This window comes from Camelina sativa, chromosome 14, assembly GCF_030686135.1.
Source record: "Camelina sativa cultivar CO46 ecotype springtype chromosome 14, ASM3068613v1".
Lineage (NCBI taxonomy): Eukaryota > Viridiplantae > Streptophyta > Magnoliopsida > Brassicales > Brassicaceae > Camelina > Camelina sativa.
This window is the reverse complement of record NC_141893.1, coordinates 32836224-32848714: the sequence shown is the minus strand read 5'-3', so window position 1 is coordinate 32848714 and position 12491 is coordinate 32836224. Positions and strand designations below refer to the sequence as shown.

Here is a 12491-nt window from a genome sequence, read left to right as displayed (position 1 = left end):
TGTTAGTTTTGATGCGAGAGAACGGAGCAGCGGAAAACATGACATCACATTATTTTAAAGTTTTAGAACTAGAAAGGAACGAAAATGTTTGTAACAAATGAACATAATCAACATCCATGTGTGTTATATAGTGTAATACATTCAACTCAAGAAATCTGAAATAACTTATTGATACTGTATGGGCCAACCACTAGAGAATCTGACATGTGCCCACCGTTCCAAATTAAATTTGCAAATTGGTTGTAAGTGTTTTCTGTGAGGTGAAGTGAATCCCAAAATATATAATCTTTAGGGTTTTCACACAGTTTATATTCTTTCACAATTCTCTTCCCTCCACAGCTGAATACTCCTCTCAACTTCCCAGTCCCACAACATGCTTCTTCCCCTTCTTTAAACCCTTTTATTTATCACAAAAAGGGTATTGAGTTATGAACATATATTATAATGGGCCATTTAAAGAAGAGCCAACAGAATTCACAAAGAGCCCACTTACCAAATTTAGAAGGGTTTTGCATTCTCAGTCTAAGGCTCTTTTTCATGTCAAAGAGGGAGAACTTGAAGCCCTTCACTTGTCTTTGCATCTTAAACAGGAGATTACTCAGAGCTTTGTTATGCATGTTTGCTAATCTTGAAGCATCTCTTAAGCAAGAATCACTCTTTGGTTGTAGTATCCGTAAAGCCGGAAAACAACCCAAGTCCGGCACATTCAAGAACCCAAATTTACGTCCTCCAATCTTGTATATATCCTGTTACAAAACAATTTAAGGAATAAATGAATGCAAAAAGAAATAAGGTTTATATTATGACGATGATGATGATGATGTTGATGATGATGATGATGATGATGATGATGAACTTACATGAATGAATGTAGTCAGATTACCAATGACAATGTCAACATGTTGAGACATTGAAATGGAAAGAGATTGATTGGTCAGGAAAAGGCTTGAGTAGTCATTGCTCCCAACGCTTATCAAATAGACAGCTCTTGAGATTCTCTTCTTGCTTTCTTCTTTACCAAATCTTGTCCTCCACAATCTCCCCACTTTCTTGTAGTGATCCAATTGTGTTCTCAAATTTATCACCTTACAATTATTAGGAATTGGTCACCACGTTGTACAACATGGAATAATACATCTTACCTAACCTTAATCTTTCAAAAACCTAATTGTCCTAAACAAGTAAGTGGGTACTACATTTTCTCTAATTAAATAATGTTAAAAAGGAATAATGCTTATATATTATATATTTATATCTAAATAAAGCATGTAAAAGACGATACAAAATAAATCGTCGGTAGGACCAAAAAAAAAACATTATAAAGAAGATTGTTCAATTAATTTAGCCACGATAATCGGGTCAAAACTCAACATCTCCATATGCAATCATTTAATCAACATATTCACTTATATAAAAATGAACTTCAATCAAATTTATAGACCATATAATCAATCAAATGATATAATCTATTTATTCGATTCACTGCAAATATACAAAAAAAACATAAGAGAATTAGAATAGAATAAAAAGATTAGTGAGATAATTAACGTACCGAACCTTGGAACGTTTCTACAAGAGCACCAGCACCAGCAGACGCAAAGTTGACGCCGTAAAGCTTCTTTTGACTATTTCCCGGTTCCAAAAACGGCGGAATTAACGGCAAATTCGCATATTCCGCTATCATTAATGTATACATTTTAATCAATACTATATTTATATTTAAATAAGACCACGAGCTAGCTATTATAAGAATAATATATACCGATGAAGTCGGAGATGAGACGACCGTCGGAGAATCTTCCGGTGGGGAGGCCAAAGAATGATTGACCATAAGGTGGAAAATTAGCTTGGTCAAGTGTTGTGGTGTTTATGTAATTGTTGTTTCCCGCATCCAAGAAAGAGTCTCCGAAGAGGAACAAGGCCGTCACATTATTGTCACCGTCGTGAGAATTTTTCGCTCCGACGAGAAAGATAACGTTAAAAGAGAAGAGAATTAAGAAGATGAAGGAGAAGGAGAAGGAGAAGGAGATAGTTCTTCTTCTTCTGACTATCTCCATTAATGTTGACTCTCTCATTCACCACAAAATTCTAAGACTCGTGTTGTGTGTGTACTTAACCATATATAGACCAAATCATTTGCTTTTCTATCTAACTTATAGACATGTCGATTGTCGACAAGACTATGTATCAATTTATAATATAAAAACGTGTGTCCACACTTATGTAAAAGCCCTATACTATACAAAGACTTTATATATAAAAAGTCAAATGTTTAAATTTGTTTTATTATTCTTAACGGTGAGATAATTACTTTCTTCACAATAGGAGCAAAACCAAATTTTGTGTCATACGTTTAACTCTTATAACTCATGCATGCACCTTTAATGTTTAATTTGGATTACATTTTATTAGTAGCACTATAACTAACTAACAACAGTAATCATAGAAAAAGATTATTTATTTGATTAGTGAACACAAATAAAGCGTTAAAATGGTACAGCTTTGAATTTTTACCAATCACAAAAATTTTACCAAAACTCTCAGTTTTTTTGTACAACTTTTTTTACAGCTTTACACTATTCTGTAACAGTTTACAGTTTTTTATGTACAACTTTGTTTATATTACCAATCAGGTTCAATTTTTTAAAAACAGTAATAGAAAAGAAAGTTAGTTTCTTTTTGTCTCCTGCAATTTGTTAGAAAAAAAAATAAACCTTCTGGTACAAAAATGAAAAAGATAAACAAATCTCACTCTTTTTGATTTGAAAATTCACTATTTTTATTCACCTACAAGCCTTATAAATAAAGATCTATGTGTGTGTACATATTTCAGTAAAATTGTGTACTTATATATACAGATGAGTGAAAACGACCTAAAGATGGAGAATTGTCCAGAAGAGTTATTAATTTACTCTCTTCTTTATATTTATTTCTTCTCTTATCAAAAAGGGTGACGAGAAAGGTACAAACTCACCAGTTACCACTTGCAAAAAGAAAGTTCAACTTTTAGATTCTTCTGTCGTTTAACGTTGTCGTTTGGCTTCTTTTTCCTTTAGATTCATTGTACGACAAAATAACCAAAGTGGCTCATTTCTCTAGGCAAACCACTTTGATGATGTACCATCGCCTTTTATCTCAATCTCATCACAAAATTTACGATAACCGATCCTTAAACTTCGTCCGGTTTGGTCCCTCAAACTAAGTTTGTGATTGCCATTTCTCACAAACTCTCTTTAAGTAGCACAGAAGATTATTTGATTAAACAGAGATCAGAGGTTCAAACATGATATGATGACGAACTTTAAAGAAGTTTTGGGGTGTACAAAGTAACACAAACGAATTCAAAGATTCACTGAATAGTTCAGAATATTATAAAACAAAAACTACCACAACACAACCCCTAATTAAGTTCTACTTAACTTCATCACACCCACAAGATAGAGAGGCTCTTGGCTCTTGCAATGCAAACTAGCTTTCAGACAGCAACTCCTGAGAGAGACAGAGACAGCAGAAGATTAGAAAGTTTTGGAAGTTGATAACGATGCGGGAAACTCACTAACATGCAGCTTTATATACATGAGAATGGATCTCTTCAGAAGACTCCTCCAATCATGGAATGAATCTCATCGATGCTCCACAGATCCATAGGGTTTGCACCATTGTCCTGAGTCGCTACAGCATCCTCGTTGAGGAAATCCAGCGAGGCGTCCCACTCAATGTTGTTGTTGCACGGTGTCTCAAAATCCATGGACTTGAGCTTCTTAGCTGGATTGGCTTCTTCAAAGAATAGAGCTGGGCTGTTGTTGTTGTTGATAAGGGCAGAAGAAATGTCAGGAGTAATTGGAGCTTGATCGCTCCAACCAAACTCGGAACAATCGAACGAATTACTACCCTGGTCTGAGCTGAAATACTGATAACCATTACATCCAGCATCAATGGAGTTCGCTAAGCCAAACTGATTGTTGTTGTTGTTGTTGTTCACTTGGTGTTTCTCCTCCACGAAACACATATCCTCAAAGGAGTTGTTGTTTGGGTTGTGAACCAAAGCTGGACTTGGGTTTGGGTTAGGTTTAGCCACAGGTTTCTGAAGACTAGCCTTGGCAGCAGAGCGTTTCTGAGGGTTCTCCTCAGGGAAATTAACCTTAGCTTTAGATCCACGGATTCTGCGTGCAGCAGCATCGTAAGCTCTTGCAGCTTCCTCAGCTGTCTTGAACGTTCCAAGCCAAATTCTAGCACCTTTTCTTGGATCACGGATCTCAGCAGCCCATTTGCCCCAAGGACGTTGCCTTATCCCTCTATACTGATTCTTCCTCTTCCTCTTTCCAGATTTCTCAGCTTCCCCACCAGCAACCTTCTTCCCAAAAGCTGAACCTAGTAGTGTGTATAACATAACAACAAAATCAAAACAGTTCTTATATGACTCAAATCAGTTTCATCACACAAATCAAAGCCCTCACAACCCCCAAAAACATCACTCAAAATCATATGCATAACAAAAATTTCCAGAAAACAGAGAACAACGAATCAAGCTTAATGCTTCACACAGCAACTCAAAATCAAAGTTTAGCTCATAAACACAACAAGGTCAAACTAATTTCTCAAGAGATGAGAAATCTGAAGTTTCAATTTCACACCAAATCATCCATATCTGAAACAGTACCGAGCTAATTGAATCGAATCCTAATTCACACCAAATCCCCAAATCTGTTTACCTTCGGCGGCGGTAGGAGCGGAGGAGACGGCGGGTTTCGGAGTCGAACCGAAAACAAATGGTTTCACGTCGGCGAAAACATCACCGACATCGAAATCATCATCATCATCGCAATCGATAAAAGAATCATCTTTGAAACCATGGAAATCAGCCTCGAACTCATCGTCAAGATCGAAGAAGTTCGAACGCTTCTTGGAGATTTTCTTCGCTGCTTTCGCACTCTTCTTCAGATCCGGCCAGATAAACTCGCTGGTAACACGGCGAGACCTCGGCGGTGGAATGAAATCGGAGATAATAGCTCCTCCACACATGGCGGGTGTGAACTCTTCAGGGTGTTAAATGATCACAAATAGAATCTTAACGGCCAAAATAGAAATAAATTGATACTTTGGGATTTGTTTTTTTTTTTTACTTCTTCTTCTTCTCTCTTCAACGCTTTGCTTTGTTCTTGAGAGAAAGTAAGGGAAGGGCTTTTTAGAGTAAAAATAAAGATGAAGCTAGTATGATGGTTATTTACTGTTATACCCTTAACTTGATGTACTATTTACGGTGCTACCCTACTTTATATTTATTTCCTTCAGATTTTAGTCATTTAATTATGGTTAGTTGCAGTAAATAATAGGATTAAATTTGGTCAGATTTGACTGCTAGTAGATAAAAAAAGCAGAGTCTAAACAATTTTTTACCTAACTTTTGTTGAAAAACTCTTTCCTTTCATAATTGTGATAGGATTTTTTTACTGTAATATTTTTAAAAAACGTTTTTAATGTTAAAACTCCAAAGTAAGTAATCTAATAATTCGAAAATTGAAAAATATATGGCACTGAAGTACTTGTTTGACAGATATGTCACCGTACAAATTAGTAATAAAGTTTAGTTTACCTTATTGAACAATTTGTCCAAAAATAAATAAAGATTTTTTACTGTAAAAATCTCTGAATCAGCATTACAGCACTTAGAGTAATTACTAAGTTGTTCATCCATTCAGTAGGGTGCCCATACACAATATGTAATTTGAAAACTGAAATTATAAATATATTATTGAATAAATGTCATGAAAAGATAAATAAATGAATTACTACTGAAAATAAATGTCATGAAAACTGTACAAAACGACTCGTGGTACTGTTGGAAATGTAATTTTGATTACAAGACAGGGGCCATTAAGACTTTATGCTTTTTCTGTATTAAGGCTTAAACTGTAAAAAGAGGATAAAAACACATTTTATTTGACCAAAAAAAACACACATTTATGAAACTACGTGTGCAAGGACACGTACGAGATATTCTTGAAGCTTTTCGAAGCAAGTTGAGTTTTTTGTTTTTTTAATGACCAAGCTTTTTGTCGTTTCATGGCAAACAGAAAAAATAATAATAATAATTCTTTATCGTTTTCTAATATCTAGTTGGATGACTCGCATTCCAAATCAATTCATTTTTCTTAAACTCGATATTATTTCCTCAATAATTTTGACATTTATACTAAATTTGTTAGTTTCGAATTATTTGTAATCGTAGATTAGGTAATATTCGGTGCTTAACCTATAAAACTTAACCTATTTTATTAGTTTTTTTTGGTGGACTATAAATTATGATTTCAATTTTTAAAAAATTATAAATAAAACAAATGTTGAAAATTCCAGTACATTTTCTCTCATTTTATAAATTCAATTTGATGCGTGTATTTAAATATTAAGTGCATTCCTTTATTTTATACGTAAAAAGTACATTCATGTATAATATTAGAAACACAAAAGACAGACGAATTAAAGAGGTAGGGAGGGGTCCGAATCTTTTTTATTCACCGATTGAGACAAGTTCCTAAATTAGCTAGATGATTGATTTCATTCATGGACCAATTATTTGTTTCACTATTTTGACTTTTAAGAAAGTGGAAGTAATTATGTATACAAACATGTATTACTCGATTCGGAACTACACTTTTATACCTTATCTTTTGTTTAATTTTTTAACCATATCTATGACTATTTTTTTTTTTTAAATCGTCTGAATAACTGAAATGTCTGAAAGAAACAGAGACAAACCAAGAACAAAAAGTAGAAATGAAAAAACACTTCTAACATATCTATGACTAATTGACTATACACATCTTTAGAAATTAGAATCTCATTATTTGATTTTATTTTTAACTAACTCCAATTCTCAACTATATACCAATAATCAAAACTTACATACAAGTGAACTTATTATTCTTTTTGGGCCATATAGCTCATCTAGAGGTGGGGCTTAAACAACACTTGCATTTAGTTTAACTTATTGATCTTTATAGTTGGGCCGAGACTACGGACCTGTTTATTTTTCTCGTGACACTATAAATTTTTTAGGCATTGGCGTAGGATTCGGTTGAGATTTTTTAGATATTGACTCTAACATCTATTTGGATATTTATAAAATTCGAATTAGTTTTAGTTCGGATAATTCGGATTTCGGATCGTGTTTTGATATGATTGTTGATAACCAAAAGTTATTGGATAAGGTTTTATTCAGATACTTTTTAATCTTATTATACTTAAATAACCATACTAATGAGTATTTAAACCAAAAAATGATAAAATTAAAGTAAATGACAAGATTTCCATATAACTATACAAATACATAAAGATATGTGGCATATTTATCAGAATATCAAATTGTTTCTTATATGTTTGGTTATATTCGGATATCTATTGTATATCGGTTCGGATCAGATAATATCTGATATCCAAAATAATGAAAACTAAGAATCAATCGGTTATTTCCTTAATTTTGGTTCGATTTTAATCCCTTATTTCGGTTTGGATACCGTTTGGATTTTCAGATTCGGACTTTATGTCCAAGTCTAAATTTTTTGTTGACCTTAATAAAATCTTAGTTGACGAGGACCAAAAAAAAGTAATAAAAATTGCAACTATTTTAATACAATGAAAATAGCATGCAGTACAATAAGTAGGCCACACGACCACATAACATATACATATTCGGATATTCCACACGTGATTAAATTGAGTTGTTCATATCTTCGACCAAAAGAGTGTCTCTAATCTCTATGTCCATACATCAAAATATCTTTTATCTTAGAAGAAGATAAAAACAAATCGAATAATTTATTTTTCAGAAAGATTTTCCTTTTTTAATTATTCTTTTATCCAGTTCATATCCGTCATGACAAGATCCAATCTAAATATAACAAGTATGTTTTAGAATAAATCAATGTTTAGTTGTGATTAATTTATTTTATATGACACTTTTGGATAAGATTATCTCACTAATCGAGTAGCTACAAGTTATCTTCTTCTTTTTTTGGTCAACAGATTATCAGTAATTATCCCACCTGAGGTTTACCACATAAACAAATCCAATTAACATTTAATTTTATAAAGTGACAACGGAGATACAATCAAATCAACATATCTCTTTCTTTTACTAATAACTGAATAAGGCGTTTTAACCAAAAACAAAACTATAATTAGTGATTACTTCGAGCGGCCTCAAGGGACAATAAATAATTGGCGTCGTGGCCGGAGATCATTAAACAGATTCCGAGACTCGCTTTTCCCAGCGCCGGAGTTACAGCGTCTGTAAGAAGCCAACATCATCTTCGTCGAAGCCTCTAATTCTTTTCTATCATCAATCAAAATCTGACTTTCTCTGCACTCTTTGCTACAAAATCCCAAATCTCCTCTATTTGTACCAAAAAAATAAAATAATAAATAATAATAATCAAGAACACATATCTTGATTATCAATAATAGGTATCATAAAGTTTTTTAAAAAAATTCGTACCTGTACATGTAGACATCTTTGTCTTGGAGGAGGTGTTTCATGCAGAGATGACATGTTTTGAGGAAACAAAGCTCCGAGATATTTGGATTGGATCGGTTTAGTCTCAGTGAAGATTTGATCACTATGTTCCTAACTTTCTCCTTTGAATCTCTTGTCACAAGCTGCAATCCAACTGAGATTTTAGTCATTCTCTCTAAATAATCTTTTAGGATTTTGAATATCTGAGTAGAGAGAAAAAAAAAAAGATAGAGGGATGGAGAAAGAGATGAAGAAGTGGAAGAAGCTGAATGGTTTTTGGGAATATATAAAAGTAGTATAGTACTATTTCACTGTATTCGTTGTGGAGTGATGTGTCTTTATGTCTCAATTTAAATGTGGGGTTTGACCTTTTTTCGACATTGGCCAATTTTTATTGTCGGAAATTACCACTTTTGCTATTCACATACATTTGAAAGTAACCCTAAACTCATACTACTATGTTAGATGAATAGTAGTAATTGTGTAGTACATGGTAAATTCCAAGAAAGAACGTAGTATTATTTGTATTGTTTAAGAACGTGGGATATTTAAGTGGCCAAAAAGTGTGGCCGGTGTTTTATTAATCTCACAAGTCACAACTCACAACGTTAGCCGTTAGATCCAAAAGTTAGCTTTACAATATTCTTTTTTTTTTTTTTTTGGTCAACAGCTTTACAATATTCATTCAATCAGAGTTTACTTGGACGCAGTGTCTAAATAATAATCGTAAGAAGTTACCATCCATCTTTTAATTCAATCACGTTTCTCATGCTTTCATTTTCTAAACATAATATCATCATACTATATAGGTCATCTATCACTTCACTACAATAATTTCAACTTTTCAATATCAATCGTATGACGATAATTGATGAAATATCACCCTTTTTTGTACCAAACATTTGAAAATGTTGAGAGAATATATTTATAATAAATTAAAAACAAATACCAGAAAACTTGAAACTTGGGAGGTAAATTTTGAGTAAAGATTACAAGTAACATAGATATCTCTCCTACCTAAAACTTGTGCATAAGCAGTAGAATCAGAGACAAACTATGTGTCTGTATAGCCAAAAATTGGTGTTACTGTTTTTTATACAAAGAAAAAAATGAGAGTTTCCTGACCAGCGTTAGCAAGAAGAAGAAGACAGCCTTACTTACTTACAAGTAAAGCTGAATTAGCTCATCACTTACTACAGATGGAGTGAGAACACCAAGATCAGTGAAGAGCAGAGTCAAGTACTGAGGAGGAGTGTAGTCCCTTGCAGATCTTTCTACCTCAACCTTAGGAGGAACAGGAACATTGAAATCAATAGGTCGCAAGGCCGGTTCTAAGTCCTTTTGATCTAACGGGTAGAGCCGTGCAAACTGCAGCCGTTGCAAGAAAAGAACAAAGAGGATGATGAATCACTGGTGTTTCTGTAACCACATTGAAAAGATTTATAAAGTTTGAGTGGTTACCTTGTAACTCTCTGCCGCTACATAGACTGGTTTGTTCATACTGTGTGCAACGAGGGCGATTTGGTATGTTCCCATCATGTTAATTATCCCGCCACTTTCAACTACTCCGTCAGCTCCAACAAACACCATGTCTACTTCATCCATGCTATAGGCCACAGCTGAATCTATCAGTAGCTTCACTGGAATATCAAGCTTTGCAAGCTCTTTAGCTAACAGGACACCTGTTTTATCTGGCCTTCCCTCTGGAGTTTGTTTCCATGGGTGCCACGGAAATGTGATTGTCAGTTAGGAAAATCAGAATGAGACGACTAGAAATAACGGACACGATTGATATCAGAGTTCTAAGAAAAACACCTGTGCACAAAACTCTAAAGAGTTTCTTGTTTTGCGCTGATGTCTTTAGTATTTCAAATACAACTCTGGAGAATCCATGGACCAGTATAGTACACCCATCAAATATGAAATCTTGACTAAGAATTGCAATTACCCTTCGAGCCTGCAAAAATGCAATTATTGTTTAAACTCTTCTTCTACATTTTCATCTATGTATGCAATTTCCATTCCAAGAAAACCACTGACCTTGCAAGATATTTCCCCAAATTTCTCAGCACGTCCAAGCACGCGAGATTTTGCAGAGTTGAAGTCTTCAAATTCCAAAGCAGATGTTCGAGTCACATAGCGCATGAATAGATCACATCCTGCTGTTAGGGATATAGACGTTGTGTCCCATGCCTGAAACATGAAGACAACTTTACATTTTAGAGTTCTACATCCAGAATAACTGAAAGCTACTCAAATAATACCATCTGACACTCAGGACTAACGAAATCCATCAATCCCCCATCTCCATAGAGAGAATATTTCAAAAATCAAAGAAGATATAAATTACAATTATAAACACACCATTCACAAAGATAAAACTTTCAACCTATCTTTCTCTTTAGAGCCACCAGAGAGTCTTAACTACCAAGTAATTCGCAGATTGCAGAAATGTCAAGTACATGTCAGAACTCTACAAGTCAATGCAAGCCCATGATCAAATCTACCATTTACGCCACAAGCTAAACCGAAAATATCTCAAAATAATCAAAGCTAAGTTGCAAACTAATAGCATATTCGTCTAAAACTGAATGCTACAAGTTGAGCAGAACTCAAAGATACCATCTGACACTCAAAACTAACGAAACCACCAGTCGCTCATTTTCAACTAAACAGAATATTTCAAAGAAATCTAGCATCACAGAGGAAGCAAAGGATAACCAGAAGCACACCATCAAGATATCCGGAAAGATAGAACTTTCAACCTATCTTTCTCTTTAGAGCTAGTAGAGTGTCATAACGATCAAGAAACTCGCAGAATGCAAAAATTATTCAGACATATATATGCCAAGTATAGTTCACAACGCTACAAGGCCAATGCAGTGTCAACCATTTACCCACAAGCTAAACCTAAGTTATCGTCAAAATAATCAATTCTAAGTTGCAAAAACTAAATAGCATGTCCGTTAAAGATGCTACTTAGCATTCATAAATTACTATGCCAAGTAGAATACACATATCACAACTCCACAAGTCAATGCAATGCCACGATCACAAGTTCACAATTACTAACCTAAGTTATTGTCAGGGCATGAGGCCAAAAAAACTATAATACTCAATGCTAAGTAGCACACCTAAAAGCATATTAACTAAAGATTGAATCCAAGACGAAAAAGCTATACCAACACCAAGTAATTCAAAACTCAGAACCCAAAATTCCCAAACAAAGAAGAAAGACTCTTACTTTCAAAGTATCAGAAGCTTTCTTGAGTTCAATTTCAAGCTCCATCATAGTAGTCGCTTCACTAGCCCTAATAACAGCCGCAAGAGCACGAATCGCCGCAACAGCCTCCGCCAAATCAGGCTGTTGTCTCCAACTATTAAACTCCTCAATCACGCTAAAGGGGCTTCCAGAAACTGGAGAAACAGAGTTCTCACGATCAGGGTAACGTTGAACCGCCGCTTGCGCCTGTTCCAACCACTCGCTAGTCACGATCCCATGATGCGCCGCCCTGGTTTCGTAATAAGCCGAAATAGGATTAGGGTTAGGGTTTTCATCCGCCATTGAAGCAGATGGTGGAGGAGGAGAGTCGATTGAATGAGTTATAGAAATGGGTTTGTTGTTCAGATGCTTATCGAGGATGAACGAAGCCGAGCTTCTCCACATTTTTGTGATTTCTTCAAATAAAAATCCCAAATTTCAAAAGCTAGAGACTTTGGACTCGGAGGTTTTATGCCTCTAGTAACGTTTTGATTAGCTTTAAGAACTTAAAGGGGTGTATTGAATTAGAGATTTTATATGATTTTGGATTTTTATTAAAATCACATGTTATTCAACTAGGGATTTCTAAATGTCTTCTCAAATTCTATGTTATTAAATTTGAAATTTTGCTAAATCATTCAAATGTGAATGTTATTCAATTAATAATTTCAAAAAGTCCTATCAAATTCACTGTTATTCAAAAGTTAACAATTCTTT

General features: G+C 34.3%; 4 protein-coding genes across 5 annotated transcripts; all 4 read right to left on the bottom strand.

Moving 5' to 3' along the window:
• Positions 1-27: 27 nt before the first annotated feature.
• LOC104742914 (GDSL esterase/lipase 5) lies at positions 28-3148 on the bottom strand. The gene is made up of 5 exons (XM_010463999.3): positions 1763-3148; positions 1553-1677; positions 861-1085; positions 494-746; positions 28-397 (listed from the first exon to the last, which is right to left on the bottom strand). Exons 1-5 carry the CDS (start codon positions 2073-2075, stop codon positions 147-149), a joined length of 1167 nt encoding a protein of 388 aa, XP_010462301.1. The 5' UTR covers positions 2076-3148; the 3' UTR covers positions 28-146.
• Positions 3149-3274: 126 nt separating this feature from the next.
• LOC104742913 (ethylene-responsive transcription factor RAP2-12) lies at positions 3275-5192 on the bottom strand. 2 transcript variants are annotated; one of them, XM_010463997.3, is made up of 3 exons: positions 4713-5175; positions 3577-4371; positions 3275-3489 (listed from the first exon to the last, which is right to left on the bottom strand). In XM_010463997.3, the coding sequence occupies exons 1-2, from the start codon at positions 5020-5022 to the stop codon at positions 3593-3595; spliced, it is 1089 nt and encodes a 362-aa protein (XP_010462299.1). In that variant the 5' UTR covers positions 5023-5175; the 3' UTR covers positions 3275-3489; positions 3577-3592. The 2 variants fall into 2 exon arrangements, with proteins under 2 accessions (XP_010462299.1, XP_010462298.1); XM_010463996.3 differs by having other exon boundaries at positions 3275-4371; positions 4713-5192.
• Positions 5193-8048: 2856 nt separating this feature from the next.
• On the bottom strand, positions 8049-8786 carry LOC104742912 (FCS-Like Zinc finger 17). Its single transcript, XM_010463995.3, has 2 exons — positions 8495-8786; positions 8049-8392 (listed from the first exon to the last, which is right to left on the bottom strand). The coding sequence occupies exons 1-2, from the start codon at positions 8680-8682 to the stop codon at positions 8200-8202; spliced, it is 381 nt and encodes a 126-aa protein (XP_010462297.1). The 5' UTR covers positions 8683-8786; the 3' UTR covers positions 8049-8199.
• Positions 8787-9458: 672 nt separating this feature from the next.
• LOC104742911 (uncharacterized) lies at positions 9459-12405 on the bottom strand. Its single transcript, XM_010463994.3, has 5 exons — positions 11757-12405; positions 10553-10705; positions 10328-10469; positions 9974-10215; positions 9459-9880 (listed from the first exon to the last, which is right to left on the bottom strand). Exons 1-5 carry the CDS (start codon positions 12177-12179, stop codon positions 9674-9676), a joined length of 1167 nt encoding a protein of 388 aa, XP_010462296.2. The 5' UTR covers positions 12180-12405; the 3' UTR covers positions 9459-9673.
• Between the last annotated feature and the right edge of the window lie 86 nt (positions 12406-12491).

Excerpts from the sequence above, each read along its gene's own strand:
- LOC104742914 (XM_010463999.3), bottom strand. The coding sequence starts at position 2,075 with ATGAGAGAGTCAACATTAATGGAGATAGTCAGAAGAAGAAGAACTATC. Across the intron at positions 1,086-1,552 it reads TAGAAACGTTCCAAGGTTCG|GTGATAAATTTGAGAACACA; the intron begins GTACGTTAATTA and ends AATAATTGTAAG. Across the intron at positions 747-860 it reads ATCTGACTACATTCATTCAT|GATATATACAAGATTGGAGG; the intron begins GTAAGTTCATCA and ends GTTTTGTAACAG.
- LOC104742913 (XM_010463996.3), bottom strand. The coding sequence starts at position 5,022 with ATGTGTGGAGGAGCTATTATCTCCGATTTCATTCCACCGCCGAGGTCT. Across the intron at positions 4,372-4,712 it reads CGCTCCTACCGCCGCCGAAG|GTTCAGCTTTTGGGAAGAAG; the intron begins GTAAACAGATTT and ends ACACACTACTAG.
- LOC104742912 (XM_010463995.3), bottom strand. The coding sequence starts at position 8,682 with ATGACTAAAATCTCAGTTGGATTGCAGCTTGTGACAAGAGATTCAAAG. Across the intron at positions 8,393-8,494 it reads AAAGATGTCTACATGTACAG|AGGAGATTTGGGATTTTGTA; the intron begins GTACGAATTTTT and ends TGGTACAAATAG.
- LOC104742911 (XM_010463994.3), bottom strand. The coding sequence starts at position 12,179 with ATGTGGAGAAGCTCGGCTTCGTTCATCCTCGATAAGCATCTGAACAAC. Across the intron at positions 10,470-10,552 it reads TTGGGGAAATATCTTGCAAG|GCTCGAAGGGTAATTGCAAT; the intron begins GTCAGTGGTTTT and ends GCATTTTTGCAG. Across the intron at positions 10,216-10,327 it reads CTTTAGAGTTTTGTGCACAG|AGGGAAGGCCAGATAAAACA; the intron begins GTGTTTTTCTTA and ends AACAAACTCCAG.